This window comes from Hippocampus zosterae, chromosome 1 (genome assembly GCF_025434085.1).
Source record: "Hippocampus zosterae strain Florida chromosome 1, ASM2543408v3, whole genome shotgun sequence".
Lineage (NCBI taxonomy): Eukaryota > Metazoa > Chordata > Actinopteri > Syngnathiformes > Syngnathidae > Hippocampus > Hippocampus zosterae.
The window spans coordinates 21592747-21608629 of NC_067451.1; the positions used below are offsets into that span (position 1 = coordinate 21592747).

Below are 15883 nucleotides of genomic sequence, written 5' to 3' on the forward strand. Positions count from 1 at the left end.
CCCCAATTAAAAGTTACTTTCAACTTAAGCAAGGAACCGAACATGTCTGTACAAAGATGCGTTTATTCTTTCGTGTTGTACATTAACGCACTCATTACTTTCCGCAAGCCCCAGAGAACTCTGGTGTGTACTGTGTAATATGGCGAGGGGGTCGGGGGGGGGGTGAAATATTGTGCTTTTGACATTTAAATTGAGTGGACGACCGTGGACTGTGAGCAAGTCTGATAGGTAGGGAGTGTACAAAACAAAAATACCAAGGATAGCATGATAGTAACATCTTGAATAATGAAATGCTCCTTTTTTAAGTCATGTATTGCCATTCAGTTTTGGCAATCTTAATTTGACACCACCATGTACTGAAGTCCAATAGTTTCATATTTGGCTCGGGTTGATGATACAAGAACATTTTAACGTGTTTGGAGCTTTTTTGAAGGTTTGTTGGCATTTACAAGGGCCTGGGGATTGGGGGGGGGGGATAAAATGGAAAAAGTGACTTGATAACAAAGAGCATGTTTCAAAGTGTGGACAAAGACTCTTGAGTTTGAAAATAAATATTCTCTGTCGCTCAGAGAAAAAAAAGCAAACGTGTGTATGTGTGCATCCTTTGTCCAATGAGCTTGGAGGCACTGAGAAGTATGGAACAAAACTCTCTTTTGATGGAGGTGCAGTCCACACAATCTTTCGACCCCCCTGACAAACATCCTGTGGAGCGGCATCCATTCACAGCTCGTCTGTGGCTGGGTTCATGATGATAATGTTAACATCCACTGGGGCAAAAAGGTTCATAGAGGTGGATCACTCATGACCATCTGTACCTCGTTCTCTCCTCACACTTTATTAGTTTGTTCTCTAAGCCACATAGTTATACTGGTTGGGATTCTCCTTGTCACGCTCCATATAGTCTCTGTCAATGAGAGACTCTATCCTCTTCTTCAGGTCAGCAGGCTGTGTGCAAAAGCAGAGGGGAGGAACAGCATTTGAGGCACACAGTATGTGTTCTATGTGTTCCACAAATTTATAATGTATGGGACACCATTTTCACACATTTTATATTGTTGTATTCAACAATAGAATATCCATGTCGCATTGAACAATTCCTAAAATCAATAGACATTAACATGTTTACCTATCTACGTGTATTATTATATTATGTATATGTGTGTAAGTATATCGTATACATGGATCTCACTTTGTTTCTGGAGAGATTTTTTGTTGTTGTTGTGAAAGCTAATGAAATCCAACATGGCATTTTTGATTGGCCGTAAAATCGGCAACGTTGTGAGGCCTTTCAACTGTTATTACATTTTGCTTAGTTTTGCAGCAAAATTTGGGGGTGACTGTCAGCAACTCATAAATCTAGTTACGGAACTTGCAAACTGTGTGACGTTTGTCACGTTTTGCTGCTTTGTTTGGTGTGCGCCAGGCCTAACTGAAGCAGACGTTTGAGTGAAATTCTCGTTATCGTTGTAAATATACAGTAGCTCATGATGTTGAGCTTACGTGCTCACATATGTTTTGAGGTCACAAATGGTTCACAATAACAAAGGTTGTGCATGGTTGTAAGTGTACGTTGTCATGCGGCACAAGAAGGCATGCTCAGTGACTGCTGTACTTATCTTCATTCGACTGGTCATATTTATGTTTCGGGCAAGAAATGTTTTTCATAAAAATGTTAATTGTAATTCTGAATGTACTACTCTACTACATTGGAGTAGGTTACTAATACTCTACTATGCGTTGTGTGTTACGTACAAATTTGGATTGTGTTGCCGCCGTAGGAATGATACAATTTTAAACCGAGAACACCCTGTGTTGGATCTGAATTGTTTGTGGAGATGCATCTAAAAAGTGGCCCAGTAAAGCTGAATTAGCTTGAACGAACCTATGATTCTCTCCTCTTTCATCTCAAACTGCTTCAACAAAGCATGTGACGGAAAAGTGGTTAGGACTGCACGACTGTCCGTGCTTTATGTTATGTGTTGTGTTTATTGCTTTAATTTATGTTAACTGCTTTGTTAAGCGCTTTGTTACAGCAGCCACTGTTGTGAAAGCGCTATATAAATCAGCATGTATTGTATATAAAAGCTAGTGATAAGAAATAACAAAACCTGGAATGTCCAGTATTGACGAACAGAAGGCTACTGATAACTGAACAATCAGTGAAGCATTTTGTGCAAATAAACCGCAAAAGCACTTCTGTTTGCTTTGCAGCATTCTTCCCCAAACCAAAGGCACAATCACCTTGACGGGGAACTTGAGCTGGTTGTACACCTCGGACATGAGAAGGTTATGGCTCAGAGTCTTTCGCATCTTCATGATGCGCACAATGGCAGCGTCAATCTGATACTGTCGATCCTGGAAGACCCTCTCTGTGGTGCTGGCCTGTTCCTCCACCTGCAGTGACACAAAAACTTCAGAGTTCACTGCCGACATCCCCGCTGATGACTCTGTGAGCATGAGACCAAAAAGCTGTACCGTCTCTTTCATCTGGATCTGATTAATTTTGATGCGGAAAAGCCTGTGTTTGAATTCGTCATTGCAAGAGAACTTATCACCGTCCTCCACATCTTTGCTTTTGGGGATTTTGGTCAGGACACGCGCTTTGCCACATGCCAGTGACTGCAGAGTGCGACGCAGCTCACTGTCCTCTGCAAACAATGTGACATCTGTCAAGCACACTCTCAATCACAGGGACGCAACAACAGGTTGTTGGCTAAACAAAGCATACCTATTCCTGTGGCCAGTTTGATCTCCTCCAAGTTGAACTCCTCTCCTTCGTTGAACATCAGCAGCACTAGTGTTTGGAAAAGTGACACCTGCAACTCCTTCTTTCCCTGGGGTGACACACAACATTAGAGTTGACATAAGAAGTTCATCAGAGTAGCGGTAAATCTGGTATGTAAGACGATTTTCCATTCTACCGGTTTTAGACTCAAACAGCCTTGCTCCACCTTGATTGGTCGCTTTTCCACCCCACTTTTTCAGAGACATGCAGTTACAATGGAACCCCTTTTCAAAACCTCTTCCAAGGTGGCTCCAAAACGCAGGTCAAGCAGGGCTGTGAAGTCACTGCTATCTGATTGGCCGACAGACTAAATGGTCGGTGTTTTAGCAATGTGGCAATAAACTCCACTGTACACGCCCATTTCCTGGATTAAGAGCGCAAGACAAGAGGCGCAAGGTGTGCTTACGCACATGTAGCTTCAATTACATTGAGAAATACCTCCTAATAACCAGATATAGTATCGTCAATTACTTTAAGAAATTCAAACATTTATTAGTAAATGTTTGAAGAAGCTGCGGGGGTTAAAGTTGAGGGGGAAAAAGTCACGGTTTATTGTCTGAATTTTGGGGTGTTCCTGAATAAAGGACCGACCTCTTTGAATTCTGCTTTTAAGACACAGTGGCCGAGCGTTGACTGCCACTGCAGCTTCCTGCCGCTGTGTTTGCCCAGGTAGAAGGTTTTGAAGATCTCTTGCAGGCGTACCATCTGGACAGAGGCATTCAGTGCAACACTTCTGTTACACATCAGGTTATAAAACGGCCATTACTTAAATATTTGCTCACCTCAGGAGGCAGATGCACTTCCATGGGGATGTAAGTGGGCCAGTAGCCCATTGTGAGGATGTTCACAGTCAGTTCGATGTTACCGGGAATGTTTTGGCACTGCATATACTGAAAGAAATACGACATGGCAGTCGAAGGACATGCTTTGGTGAGGCATCTAGTCTTCTTGTGGATGGTTGGGGGGGGAAGATGACAATGTTCAGTAATAAATATATGAAGTTCGAAGGTGACGACATAACCCAAATTTGTATGCAAGGCAGAATGCGCCTTGGTCTATCACTGAGCTTCGCTAACATCATCGACGAGTAATAATTACAACATATTATCTAGGCCATAAATATAAGTAAATGAAAAATGTAAGCACTGTGGTAACTGAGCATGCGAACAGCCTATTTGCAAATGACAAGTTTTTTTTCCCTGTCCGTTTTCTCTATAATGGGGCATCGTAGCTAATTAGCTGCAGGAAACAACGTATATGTGCATTCTTACCTGTTTGAACTGCACCATGATGTCTTTAGAAAGCTCCATATCTTTGAACATCCCCTCCAGTTTGCTGGTGAATGCTGCCCCACATTCTAGAATGAAATCATACAGTCAATCTCTTTCCAAACTGCCTCCCTTGAATTGTTCATTTAGCATCCTTTCTGTCTTTCTTTTTACCATGTTTTAGTTTGGACAACATTGACTTCTCAGCATCCACAGAAGCACTTTTTCCGACAAGTAACCTCTTGGCGAGATCTTTCTTATAGAAGGCCTCAAAAACGTCTTTTCCTAAAGGAAAGCAAATACCACAATGTAATCATAAATGACCACAATGGGGAGACACCATCACTATTTGAAAGCCTGTTAATTATTACCATAGATAAATCTAAATATAATCATGATCTTGTCCAGCATCTTTTCCAATTCCTCATCTGTTGCTTCTTTGTTTCCAGCTCGCAGTTTCGAATCCACATGTTTGGCTGGAAATTAAAACAGCATTTAAAAACAAGAAGTGGATGTGAGGGTCTTGAACTAAAATTTCAGAAAATCTCACCTATGAGCTCTGCGGGCTTATTTGGCCGCTTGTTGATGAATGTTTCGAAAGCCTCCTTCATTGCATTCACAAACTTCTCGTTCTTCATGAAGCATACATCAATGATGTGGTCCACCTTGTCTTTGAAGTCGAGCAACTCCTGTACCATTGTTTTGTCTTTTTCAGGGTTGATCACGATTGTGCTTCCAAAAGCCTGCAGGATGAGTTCAGAGTATGTTCTAATAATCAAATTTTCAGAACAAAGATAACAGTACCACCCATCATATTCACAAAAAGGAAACCCACATGTACCTTTATGTATTCGATCCAGTGTTGCAGGAGAACCTGAACGCCACCTCGCACTCGGCTGAAGAGTTGATAGAGGAGAGACAGATCCTGAATCCTATTTTCATCCAGCAGGTGCGTCAAGCCTGGAACAAAAAATTCACATCCAGTCAAAATAAAGACTCCATCCAGTCTGATTGCTGTGATGGGTAATGTCACAGTAACTTAGAATAGTAAATGGTAAGGCTGGGAGATATGACCTTAAAATAAAAACTCTTTTTTGCCCACCTTGATACATGGTTTGGGTATAAGTTGTTTCACTTGTGGCATTTTGCCTCAGTGAATAACGGGAAAGTAACACTACGTTTCGTTCGATCATATCGAGGAAATTCCCAAGTCTAACTAGAACCTAGCAGCCTCTGGTAAAACATGAAAATCTCCAGACAGACTTCGGTTGGTGTTGTGTATTTCCGGTGCTGTTTACATGTCTTGCCATATTTGGCTGTGTCTGCTTGTGGTATGCTTCTTGTCCTTGTGCATTTGCAAGCGGTGAGGCAAACAAATCCGTGTTTGGGACCTCTTCTGTGCCAAACATCCCTTGCCCTGTGACGCTTTGTTTATCTAACCTCTTTTGAAAGATTAATTGCACAAGTGCTTTTATATTTTTTAAATATTTCTTTTGGTAATTTCTGTAATGGAGCAAGTCATAGTTTTCACATTTTAGCTCCTGCTTACCTTTTTGCAGAGTTGCTGTGAGATGTTCACCCAAAAGCTGCTTCTCCACTGTGGCAATAAGAGGTTTTCTACAATGCAAAGAAATAATGATTGGACATGCTTTTATTTATTCCATTTATTTTATCAGAATGAACTGGCAAAAGTGAAGTTGAACACTCACTGTGTGCTCTGGTCTAGATAGGTAATGACTCGGTCCGCCTCCTCCTCCAAGCGTTTGTTGACGTGGTGCAAATACTCGGGTACCTGCAAGCATACGATGGCCGAGCAGTGAGATTTACTGTACAATAGGTCTTGATACAAAGCGAACTAAATTTGGTGATGCCAATCGAAAGGAACTCCAGGCCGGTCTGATTTCTTTCAACCAACTCCGAAAGAAAAGTAGGGATGATGGTGATAATGACAAAGTCAAATCTAAAATAATGAAATTTATGTGGAATAAAATGATTACAATTAAAATAAAAGAATCCTGTGATGTACTGCAGTAATATTCTGTGGTAAAACAGAATTTTAGGTACTTCGATGAGTACTCTGAAGGTTTAACACGTATGTGAAACAGAGGTACAGTAATCCCTCGCTTATCGCGGGGGTTACGTTCCAAAAAGAACCAGTGATAAGTGAAATCCGTGAAATACGATTTATTTTAAAAAAAGCAAAAAAATGTGAGGGACGAAATTTCAACTGTGCTGTAGCACATTTGACAATAAAGTTGTATTTGGTACTTGATAATTCAGCTTTATTTTTTTACAGTTATAATACAATACTGAACTATGTATACAATGCAGAGGCGATTGCTCTAAGACTGCAAGGGAAGCTCAGCTTCCCCTAAAATGTCAAAAAGTAAGTGATCAAATATATGTGTGTACGTACAATTGTGTGGACATGTCATTGACTAAATATGTGCTACAACATGCTCAACTTTTGTTCCGAATCAGCTTCTTATTACTGGTTACGACGCGACTCTCTTCTCATTCATCCCGCAGATTCACTGTGCTTTAAACTGTGTGGACGCTGAGTGTCGACTGCGCGGGCGCAGCGCGTCTTGAGAGTTCAGTGCAGGTTGTCCCAATGCATTGAAACGAGACGAGTCATTGGATAAATGCTGTTTTTGTCCCGTCCATTGGACGCTCAGCATCTCTGGGAGTCTATGGACAGTGGGTGTTAATGGGCTGGTCCGGACGCTGCGCTTTTCTGCATGATGATTGGATGATCTGTCTAAGGCGGAATCTCTTTTTGAGTGAGAGCGAAATGAGCCAATCACCTATCTTATGGTGAAGGCATCCTTTTCATTTTTTTGAAAAGGAATGGAGAGTAGAATTCACGTATAAATAAACGGACACATTTTATGATGTATGACCAAATTGAGGTTCCCCTCCTTGACAGACCAGCATCCGCCACTGATACAATGAAACCAAAGACCAAAAATTTGCAAAGGTAAATTTGGCAAGCTGTACAGAGACGAGGTGCGGAGACTGTTCATGTTGGTCAGTCCTTGGTCAGGATGCAGATCACAATTGACCGTTTAAAAAAAAAAGCATTAAAAAAAACCGCACAAAAAATCTGTGAAATAGCGAAGCCGCGGAAGGTGAACAGAGTTATAGCGATGGACTAATGTATCCCTGTCGTGAAAGAACTGGTTGTGATTTATTTCAAATAACTAGGAAAGAAGACTGATGATGATGGTAATAATGATGATAATTTAAATGACGATACCGGTAAGTTAAATCTAACATAACAAAAATCACATTATAAATTAAGCACCATTAATGGTGAAAACATTTAACAGAAGACTATTGTGATGTACTACAGTCATTTTCTGTGGTGTAACAGTGAATATCAAGTATTTCAATGAGTACTCCTTTCTATTTAGTTGCATTTTGCCGACGTAAATTGTAATACACCCGGAGTGCATATTATATTTCCCAAATTATTCCAAATCAAGGCATCCAGCCCAAGTAGACGTCTGCCCCCAACGCCACCGTAAATAAATACCCTGTCAACTAGTTGAGGAAATACAGATTAGTGTCATGTTTGTCCAGTTCTTCATGCTGACAAGAATACAGTCACACAGTTCACCTCTCGCTCTTGCATCAGCCTCTGGCCCTCTGCAGCATACAGGCGATTTGTCTCCTCCAAAAAGCGCTGCTCAAAGGAGTCTTGATAAATCTATGAGGGTCAGAGGACAGAGCACTTTCACTAAAGTCATCTGTCAAGAAGCTGCCAAAAGGTGACATGCGCCATCAACAATACTGGACAGTTGGGATTACCTGCAGGTCCGAGAGCATGCTCAGCAGGCTCCTCAGCAGACTGCGGTCTATGGCCTCGCCGTTTCGCTCCCTCTCGATGAGCAGCAGAATGCCATCGATGGTCTTACTCTGGACCTTCAGGTCGCTGATGATGTAGAACCTGAAGAGCTCCAGACCCATTTCCCTACACAAGATAAACAGGCTTATGAGCAGGCGCTTCATTGGAGGTTCGCAGAAGGGAATTGGTCACTGATCACTCACCAAATGGATGGCAGCATAGAGTTTTGTAAAACATAGGTGCGGTCCAAAAATAAAAATATACCCCTGATCATGATCTGTGGAGCAAAGTAAATCTTAATTAAAACAAATCCAGCAATTTTCCATCGCTCCATTCTTCATTTGGGTTGTAGGCAACAGACCTTGTACACCCTGGACAGTTCAACAGTGAATCACAGGGAACACATTTTCACAAGTTCTCTTCAATAAACTTTACAGGCATGCTTTTGGGATGCAATAAAAGTTAAGAAACAATGTTATAGATGAACCGCAAAGGTTGAGTATATTACAAAGAGACAAATATTCAATTATAAGCATTGGCCAGATGGCACGAGTGATCCAAGAGTCAACCCACTTTCACACACACACACAATTAATGTTTCCATATTTTAATATTGTGATCACTGGAAAGTTTGAGACCCAACCAGCCTGAATATATTGTGTTTTACGACAGCACCTAACAGTGTTGATAATTCCATCTGCACCAATGCATGAATTAGCGTAGCCCCATGCTTCCGTGAATTGGCCCAGGAAGCCTGCTCACACACAGTCCTCTCTTCATAAAAAGCTAATCGTGATAGTTCAGTCATATAGCCATAAACGTGGACAAGGACACATCCGGACTCTGATATTTATATATATATATTTTTTTAATGGGAAGGATTTACTATGACCCGTGTTACAGAAGGGATGCCAACTTCTGTGGAGCCACTGATGCGTTGTGTGCCAGCTCTGTAACAGAGTTGGAGCGCCTTCACGGTATTACCATAAGGTACTGGTAGTTAGAAATGATGATATCACATTAGTTTTTACCCTAAAATTCAGAGTAAGGTATTGGTACAAGCACTTGGTGCAACACTACATTGGAGCAGATCAACTTGAAATTATTTCCAATAGGAAAAACTGTTCGAGAATGTACAGTGTTGTACCCACTGTAATCGAACAGAATGTGATGACAGACAATGCCCACATACTGCCGTAAATTGGGAATTTCTCCATTGTGAGACAAATAAAGGTTTTCTTATCTTGTACTGTATGAAGTTAAGGGAGTTAAGTGAAGTAAAAAATAGCAAGTGCAAATTCATTTGTGAGACCCGAATGCATTAAAACCTACCATTTGTCTGCAGTGATCCTGCCAGCACTTGTCAATTTTCTTCAGAAAAAGCAAACTGTCCAGGGCACCCGTGAGAATGGCATTAAGGCAAATGTCAGATTAGTCCTATATTAATGATGCACTCAATGAATTTACAGTTGCGAGAAAAAGTATGTGAACCCTTTGGAATTACCTGGATTTATGCATAAATTGGTCATAGAATGTGTTCTGATCTTCATCGAATTCACAACAATAGACAGCTACTTGAACTAATACCACACAAACTGTGTTCGCTATTTTTATTGAACATAACGCGTAACATTCACGGTGCATGGTGGAAAAAGTAAGTGAACCCTTGGATTTAATAACTGGTCGACCGTCATTTGGCAGCAATAACCTCAACTAAACGTTGCGTGGAGTGCAGATGAGACCTGCACAACGATCAGGAGGGATTTTTAGCCATTATTATTGACAAAAATATTTCAGTTCAACAATGTTCTTGGGATGACAGGTGTGAATCGGTCTCTTGAGGTTAGGACTCTGACTGGGCCACTCCATGAGGCATATTTTCTTCTGTTGAAGCCATGCTGTTGTTGATTTACTTCTATGCTTTTGGTAACTGCCCATCACCCAACTTCTGTTGAGTTTCAATTGGTGGGGAGATGGCCTTAAGTTCTTCTGCAAAATGTCTTGGTAAACTTGGGAATTCATTTCTCCTTCGATGATGGCAACCTGTCCAGGCCACGAGCTAGCAAAGTAGCGACCATCCATACTTCACTTGTGATGCTGATGATGATGTTGGTGTGCTGTGCCTTTTTTTTTTTTCTACACATGTAGTTTTGTGAGTTCCGACCAAACAACTCAACATCTGTCCCCGGAATATTTTGTCAGTAGTGCTGTGGAACAGCCCTGCGATTGGCTGGCAACCGATTCAGGGTGTCCCCCGCCTACTGCCCGGAGACGGCTGGGATGGGCTCCAGCACCCCCCGCGACCCTAGTGAGGATCAAGCGGTACGGAAGATGAATGCTGTGGAACATCCAGGTGATCTTTTGTAAATTCCAAACGTGCAGCAATGGGGGTTTTTGGGACAGCAATGGCTTCCTCAGTGGCGTCCTCCCATGAATTCCATTCTTGTTCAGTGTTTTACGTATTGTACATTCGTCCAGAGATACTGGCATGTGCCAGAGAATTTTGTAAGTCCTTAGCTCACACTCGAGGATTCTTCTTCAACTCTTTGAACATTATGTGCTGTGCTCTTGCAGTCATCTTTACAGGATAGCCACTTTTAGTTAGAGGAGCAACAGAAATGACATTTTTAAACTTGTAGACAATTTGTCTCACCGTGAACTGGTGGACATCAAGGCTTTGAGAGATACTTGTGTAACCCTTCCCAGCTTTATGCATGTCAACAATCCTTAATTGTAGGTCTTCTCACAGCTCTTTTGTGCAAGGAATGGTTCATATCAGACTTCATCATATCATCTTGAGAATGGCAAACTACAAACTGGTGGGGTTTTTTTTGTAGGGCAGGGTAGCTTTATCCAACTCCGTCAATCTTGTCTTATTGATTGGACTCCAGGTTGCTGACTTCTGACTCCAATTAGTTCATTAGCCGAAGGGGTCACATACTTTTTCCACCGCACACTGTGAAGGTGACAATATGAGAACATATAACTGTGTGGTATTAGTTCAAGTAGACAGTTTGTCTGTTTTTGTTGTTGTTGAATTAGATGAAGATCAGAACACATTTTATGTTCATTTTATGCAGATATCCAGGTAGTTTCAAAGGGTACACATACTTTTTCTTGCAACTTTAATAGGCCTGTCTTGTGAAAAAAAAAGGATATTCTCTGAACTGATTGATCTGGGCCTTGATGTGATCTTCACACACGGCCCTCAGCTGTTTGTAAAGCTTGGCAGAGATCTTGTGGGAGCACAGGTTCTCAACGGCCTGCAGAAGGGATAAATGACAAAATGAGGTTTAGGCATATGAAGAAGAGGAAAGAGCGATCAGTGGTGAGATGGGATGCATTACCTGGTAGAGCTCCTCCAGGTTGTACTTGATTGATGTGCTGTTCTGAATGGCCTCCACTGCCTCCTTCAGCTTCTGCCACGTCTCTTGTGTGTAGTTCTCTGGCAACTTGGGCTTTTCTAGGTGCAGAACAACACATGTGTGTTTTCATCTGGCTCTTCAACGTAATGACAAATTAAGTTATACCTTTTAAAGTCATAATGCTCAGTACTGACAGACATCGGTAGAGAGGTAAATAATTGAAAAACATGCATTTTATGGAAGATGTAATCTAGAGAGGTGTAACATACCAATGCATTCTACTGAGACTAGTTTACGTTAATTGCCACATACAGTAAATTAATGTATCACGTATTTCTGCTTCAGATCTTGAACTATGTGTCTTAAAAGTAGCTTAAAATACATTGCTGCCTAGAGCTATCATTTTTCCAATGAGAGTCATATCCCATCCATCCATCCAATATCTGAACTGCTTATTATCACGAGGGTTGCGGGCAAGCTGGAGCGTATCCCAGCTGTCTTCGGACAACAGACAGGGTGCTGAAAGTCATATTCTACTATATTAATTTGACACAAGAGCAAAAATACCTTTACACAACTAGAAATGAATGGTTGTAGACATATGACATCCACCCTGCCGTGTTGAAAGCACATTTTTCATATTGAGTGTTATATAAAGTGTGAGTTGATTGGTCATGTCTGGGAAGTGGGTGCAGGGATGACGTTCATGTGGCACTGCTCTCAATATCTGTGGCAAATCTTCTCTAGTGGTTTCTTGTAATGCAAGCACAAAGTTGATCAAAGTAGTGTGCCGTGCTTTTGTCCACAAAATGAAAGGAGCATAGTAACAATATTTATGTGGTCTTTTCAAGATAAGATTCTCAGACTAATTATTCTCTGTTCTCCCAGGAGGCATTGAACACTGTACCAATTATCTGAACAACATTCTCTCCTCGTCCGGGATGCAAGTTCAAAATATTCCTATTGTAGTCAAAAATTGACCAATGGTGCAACAAGTTTCCAGGCGGTGCTAGAAAATGCTGCGTATTTGTTTGTTGCTCATTTTTAGTTACCTTTAATTTTGTTGTTATATGTAAATAAATGTGAATTCTAACTAAATGGACACAAGAGAAAAGATTGGCATTAATTTCATGTAATTTTAAGTGAGATCATTAATTCAGAAAATGTACTTATCGGAATATAAAATGACTTACACTGGGATGAAATTTTTTCTCCATATTTTATTGGACCAAAGTCACATATTTAACATGGGTGATTGTGTACTAGCTAGATGTATGATGTTGATGCTTTATGATCCTCTGTTTTTGTGTGTGTGTGTGTTGCGACCATCTTATGGCACATAAATAGATATTCCCCATTTCCTGTGCATGGTGAGGGTTCACAGTTTTTCTCTTTACTTTAGTGTAACATTCAGGAGAAAAATATAAGCTATATTTGAGCCAATACTGAGCCGCATTTAAAACATCAGCTAGGCTCTGGGAATTTTTGCCAATGGATTTAAGTTGTGTGTATATTTATAGATATAGATATATAGATAGATATAGAAATGTATTGGGGGGGGGGGGCCACAAGCTTAAATGGTGTGCATTATGACAATATTATTATGGTGTACCTTTGAAATTCTTGATAACTAGTTTCTTAGCGGCACCGGGCTTGGTGTTGGAGAAGGTCCCCGAGCCCACCGCACTCTTGGTCAGTCCGTTGGCATGGTGGCCCCCAACGCCGGCGGCCAGCAGCACGGCTTTGCTTTTGTTGTTGGAGCACGAAGCAGCGGCAGCCTCCTCGGCCATTTTCACATCCAGCCCGATGAAGTCCAAGGAGTCCTCAAATCGCAACTTCTTCTGGATGTGCACCGGCGACGAGGACGCGGGGGAAGTGAGGGTCTTAGGAGGCGAAGGGGAGATTGTGTCGTTGGTCTCTTCCCTCTCTGATCCGTTTATTTTCCTCTTCTTCGAAGATATAATGTTGCCGCTGTCGTTTTTGACATCAGTAGCCGTTGTTCTTGCCTCCTGGGTTGGCGGTGGTGGGGGGTTAGGGGAAGATAAACCTGTTGGAAACATGAAAGAACGGGGAATACTAATTCTTAGCAGCCAGTCTTCTGATCGGAAACTTTCCAAAGCTAGTGAGGAGGACGAGCTCAACGTTGACGGGCGCTTCTTGAGCTCCACGCGAAGCCACCCTCAGTTTGTTTCTTGTATCCCGCGGAGGACAAAGATATTAGAGTGTAAATTGTCAAAGTACAAGCTCCACTTGCAGCTAGTCTGCTCTTTCTTGTTATTGCTACTGGCATCCAAAAGAAAGATGGTGGCCTATTGCTTCCTCTTCTCGCCCCGCTTGTCTTCAACCGCGTTGTCAAATCGTCGGGCGAACAACACTTGACAAAAGGAGCCCCTTGAAAATAACACTTCCTAAAGGAGTAAAGTTAGGACATTAGTGGAATCATACGGGAGTGAAGAGGCTACTGGTAACCACAAATAAAAACGGATCATTACAAACTACTCGGTGACCCCACCGGAAATACTTTGTTTTAGGGATGTGTCGTTCGCGAACGAGCCGGCTCCGAGACCCAGCTCTTTGAAGTGAACGATGGGAGCCGGCTCCTCATTGGGGAGCCGGAAGGGGAGGGTTGCGCACGCACGCACACACGCGCTGCAGTTTAGAGAAGGGGGAGGGGTTAGAGAAGAGACACACACAGCAGCACACTGAGCAGCACGCGAACAAGACAGACGAGGAGACGAGAGAGCTAGTTAGTGAAAAAAAACAACACGGTGGAAAGTGGAAAGGTGAGAAAATGGATAGGAAACGCAGTGAAATATGGACTCATTTCAATTTAATTGTTCAAAGGCAGCGTGTAGACTGTGCAAGGTTAAAATATCCCATAGATCAGATAACTGCAATGTCACAACTGCCTAGATGTACAACCCAGAGCTTTATGAGCCACTTTATGCAAAAAGCTATAAAACCAGCAAAACAGAACACAATTGATGAGGAACTGGGTAAAATGATTGCAAGGGATTTTCATCCATTTTGTGTTGGCTGTGTGTTGTCGCAACATCTGTCCCCTCAGAGAGAATCTTCTCCAAAACAGGGCAAATATTAACAGAGAGGAGAAAGAGGATCAACCCCTCAAAGCTGAGGCACTTGGTTTTTCTTCATGCCAATCTTCGCTAAAGACAAGCTAAAACCTTTACCTGAATGCTGCTTTTTTTCTTTTTGTTTTACAAATTTTAATTTATAATTTGTTGTGTGGTATTCAAAGCTTAGTTATGTTGTTTTACTGTAAATAGTTAAAAGCTTATAAATATACACATTCAGAGATTGGAACTTTTTGACGACCTGGTTTTGAGATGACTCTTTGTACTTTGTTTTTATTTTTGTAGCACTCCATGTTGAGTATGTTCAGAAGAATATAAATAAAGCCATATAAATAATAAATATTTGATATAATGTCTATTTTTTGCATTAGTACTTCATTTTACACATAATATTACGTTATTTTTGGTGTTAAATTAATTTAAGCAACAAAAAAACTAAGGAGCCATTTGGGAGCCGAAAGAGCCGGCTCTTTTTAGGGAGCCGATCCAAAAGAGCCGGCTCTCTAAAAGGAGCCGGAATTCCCATCACTACTTTGTTTGAAAGTACTTTTGGCACCGTGTCTTTTTTTAGGGGGGCTATTTTGGCCACAAGATGGCGCCATACAGTGATTACAGTACATTACAAAAGCGTACCGTTGTTCCAGCACAGAATAATCAGAGTCTGTTTAAACTAATAGCACACACGCAATTATAATTTAAAGAAGATAACATGCAAACATTCAGAGGACAATGAGAAAAAAGTAGTCGACTGTCAACATTTTCCCCTGTCAAAGTACCCCCCAGGATAACAACAGGAACGACCACAGATATTAATAGGTAGATATGACACATCTTTGAGCTGTGTACCTATGGCCGATCATGCGTGTGACAACACTCCGCCACCGCATAGCTGTACCGCTACCCTATAGGGTGTTTTAATTAATATAATAAAGAGGATAATTTTTTTAAATTTCTTCAATTAATTGATCTCTACAATTATTCAATCTCTGTTGTCATATTTCTGAAGGAAATATTACGTCCACCACACGTCTGCGATTCTCAAAATTAGTCTGGCTACGCCTTGATTAAAATGACCAAAATTGCACCACAATTTAGACCTAATTTTAGCCGGCCTAAATTCAGGTCTAGTTTCTGTCACCAAATTGTTAGGTGTGCCGGGGACTGTGAATAGAAAACGCCCCCGGCCCGCCAGAACGTTCAGCGAGGTGCAATACGGACTGACAAATCACCAAATGCAGTCAACTAGACTTGCCACGGCACGAAAATGAAGAGGTGACATTTTTACGAGGAGCATATGAGCACCTGTCTACAAAAAAATAAAAAATAACCCCGTTTGCACCTCCGAACGAATGAACGAAAACAACACCCTTTCAGTCACGAAAACACTTCCTCTTCTTTAGCCAACCAGACGCAAGCAACATAAACATGTTTCAACAATTATTAAACAGAATATAATTTAGATAACTATAACATAAAATAATATGATGTTCAAATATAAAATGAAAATAGTTAATAATTTT

At 41.3% G+C, this 15883-nt stretch overlaps 1 protein-coding gene across 1 annotated transcript; it reads right to left on the bottom strand.

Annotated features, from left to right (window-relative positions):
• Positions 1 to 45: 45 nt before the first annotated feature.
• cul4b (cullin 4B) lies at positions 46 to 13794 on the bottom strand. The gene is made up of 20 exons (XM_052080460.1): positions 12881 to 13794; positions 11251 to 11366; positions 11063 to 11166; positions 9236 to 9305; positions 8107 to 8180; positions 7867 to 8029; positions 7676 to 7765; positions 5763 to 5845; positions 5603 to 5670; positions 4895 to 5013; positions 4604 to 4796; positions 4425 to 4529; positions 4228 to 4338; positions 4057 to 4142; positions 3568 to 3675; positions 3377 to 3490; positions 2729 to 2834; positions 2476 to 2648; positions 2242 to 2394; positions 46 to 945 (listed from the first exon to the last, which is right to left on the bottom strand). Exons 1-20 carry the CDS (start codon positions 13326 to 13328, stop codon positions 850 to 852), a joined length of 2580 nt encoding a protein of 859 aa, XP_051936420.1. The 5' UTR covers positions 13329 to 13794; the 3' UTR covers positions 46 to 849.
• Between the last annotated feature and the right edge of the window lie 2089 nt (positions 13795 to 15883).

Bases quoted from the DNA above. Each gene is read 5' to 3' on its own strand.
- cul4b (XM_052080460.1), bottom strand. From the start codon at position 13,328: ATGTTTCCAACAGGTTTATCTTCCCCTAACCCCCCACCACCGCCAACC. The intron at 4,797-4,894 runs GTACATGTGGGT...CTCATCCTGCAG, and splicing joins ACTGGATCGAATACATAAAG to GCTTTTGGAAGCACAATCGT. The intron at 946-2,241 runs GTGATTGTGCCT...TTTTGCACACAG, and splicing joins AGCTCAAGTTCCCCGTCAAG to CCTGCTGACCTGAAGAAGAG.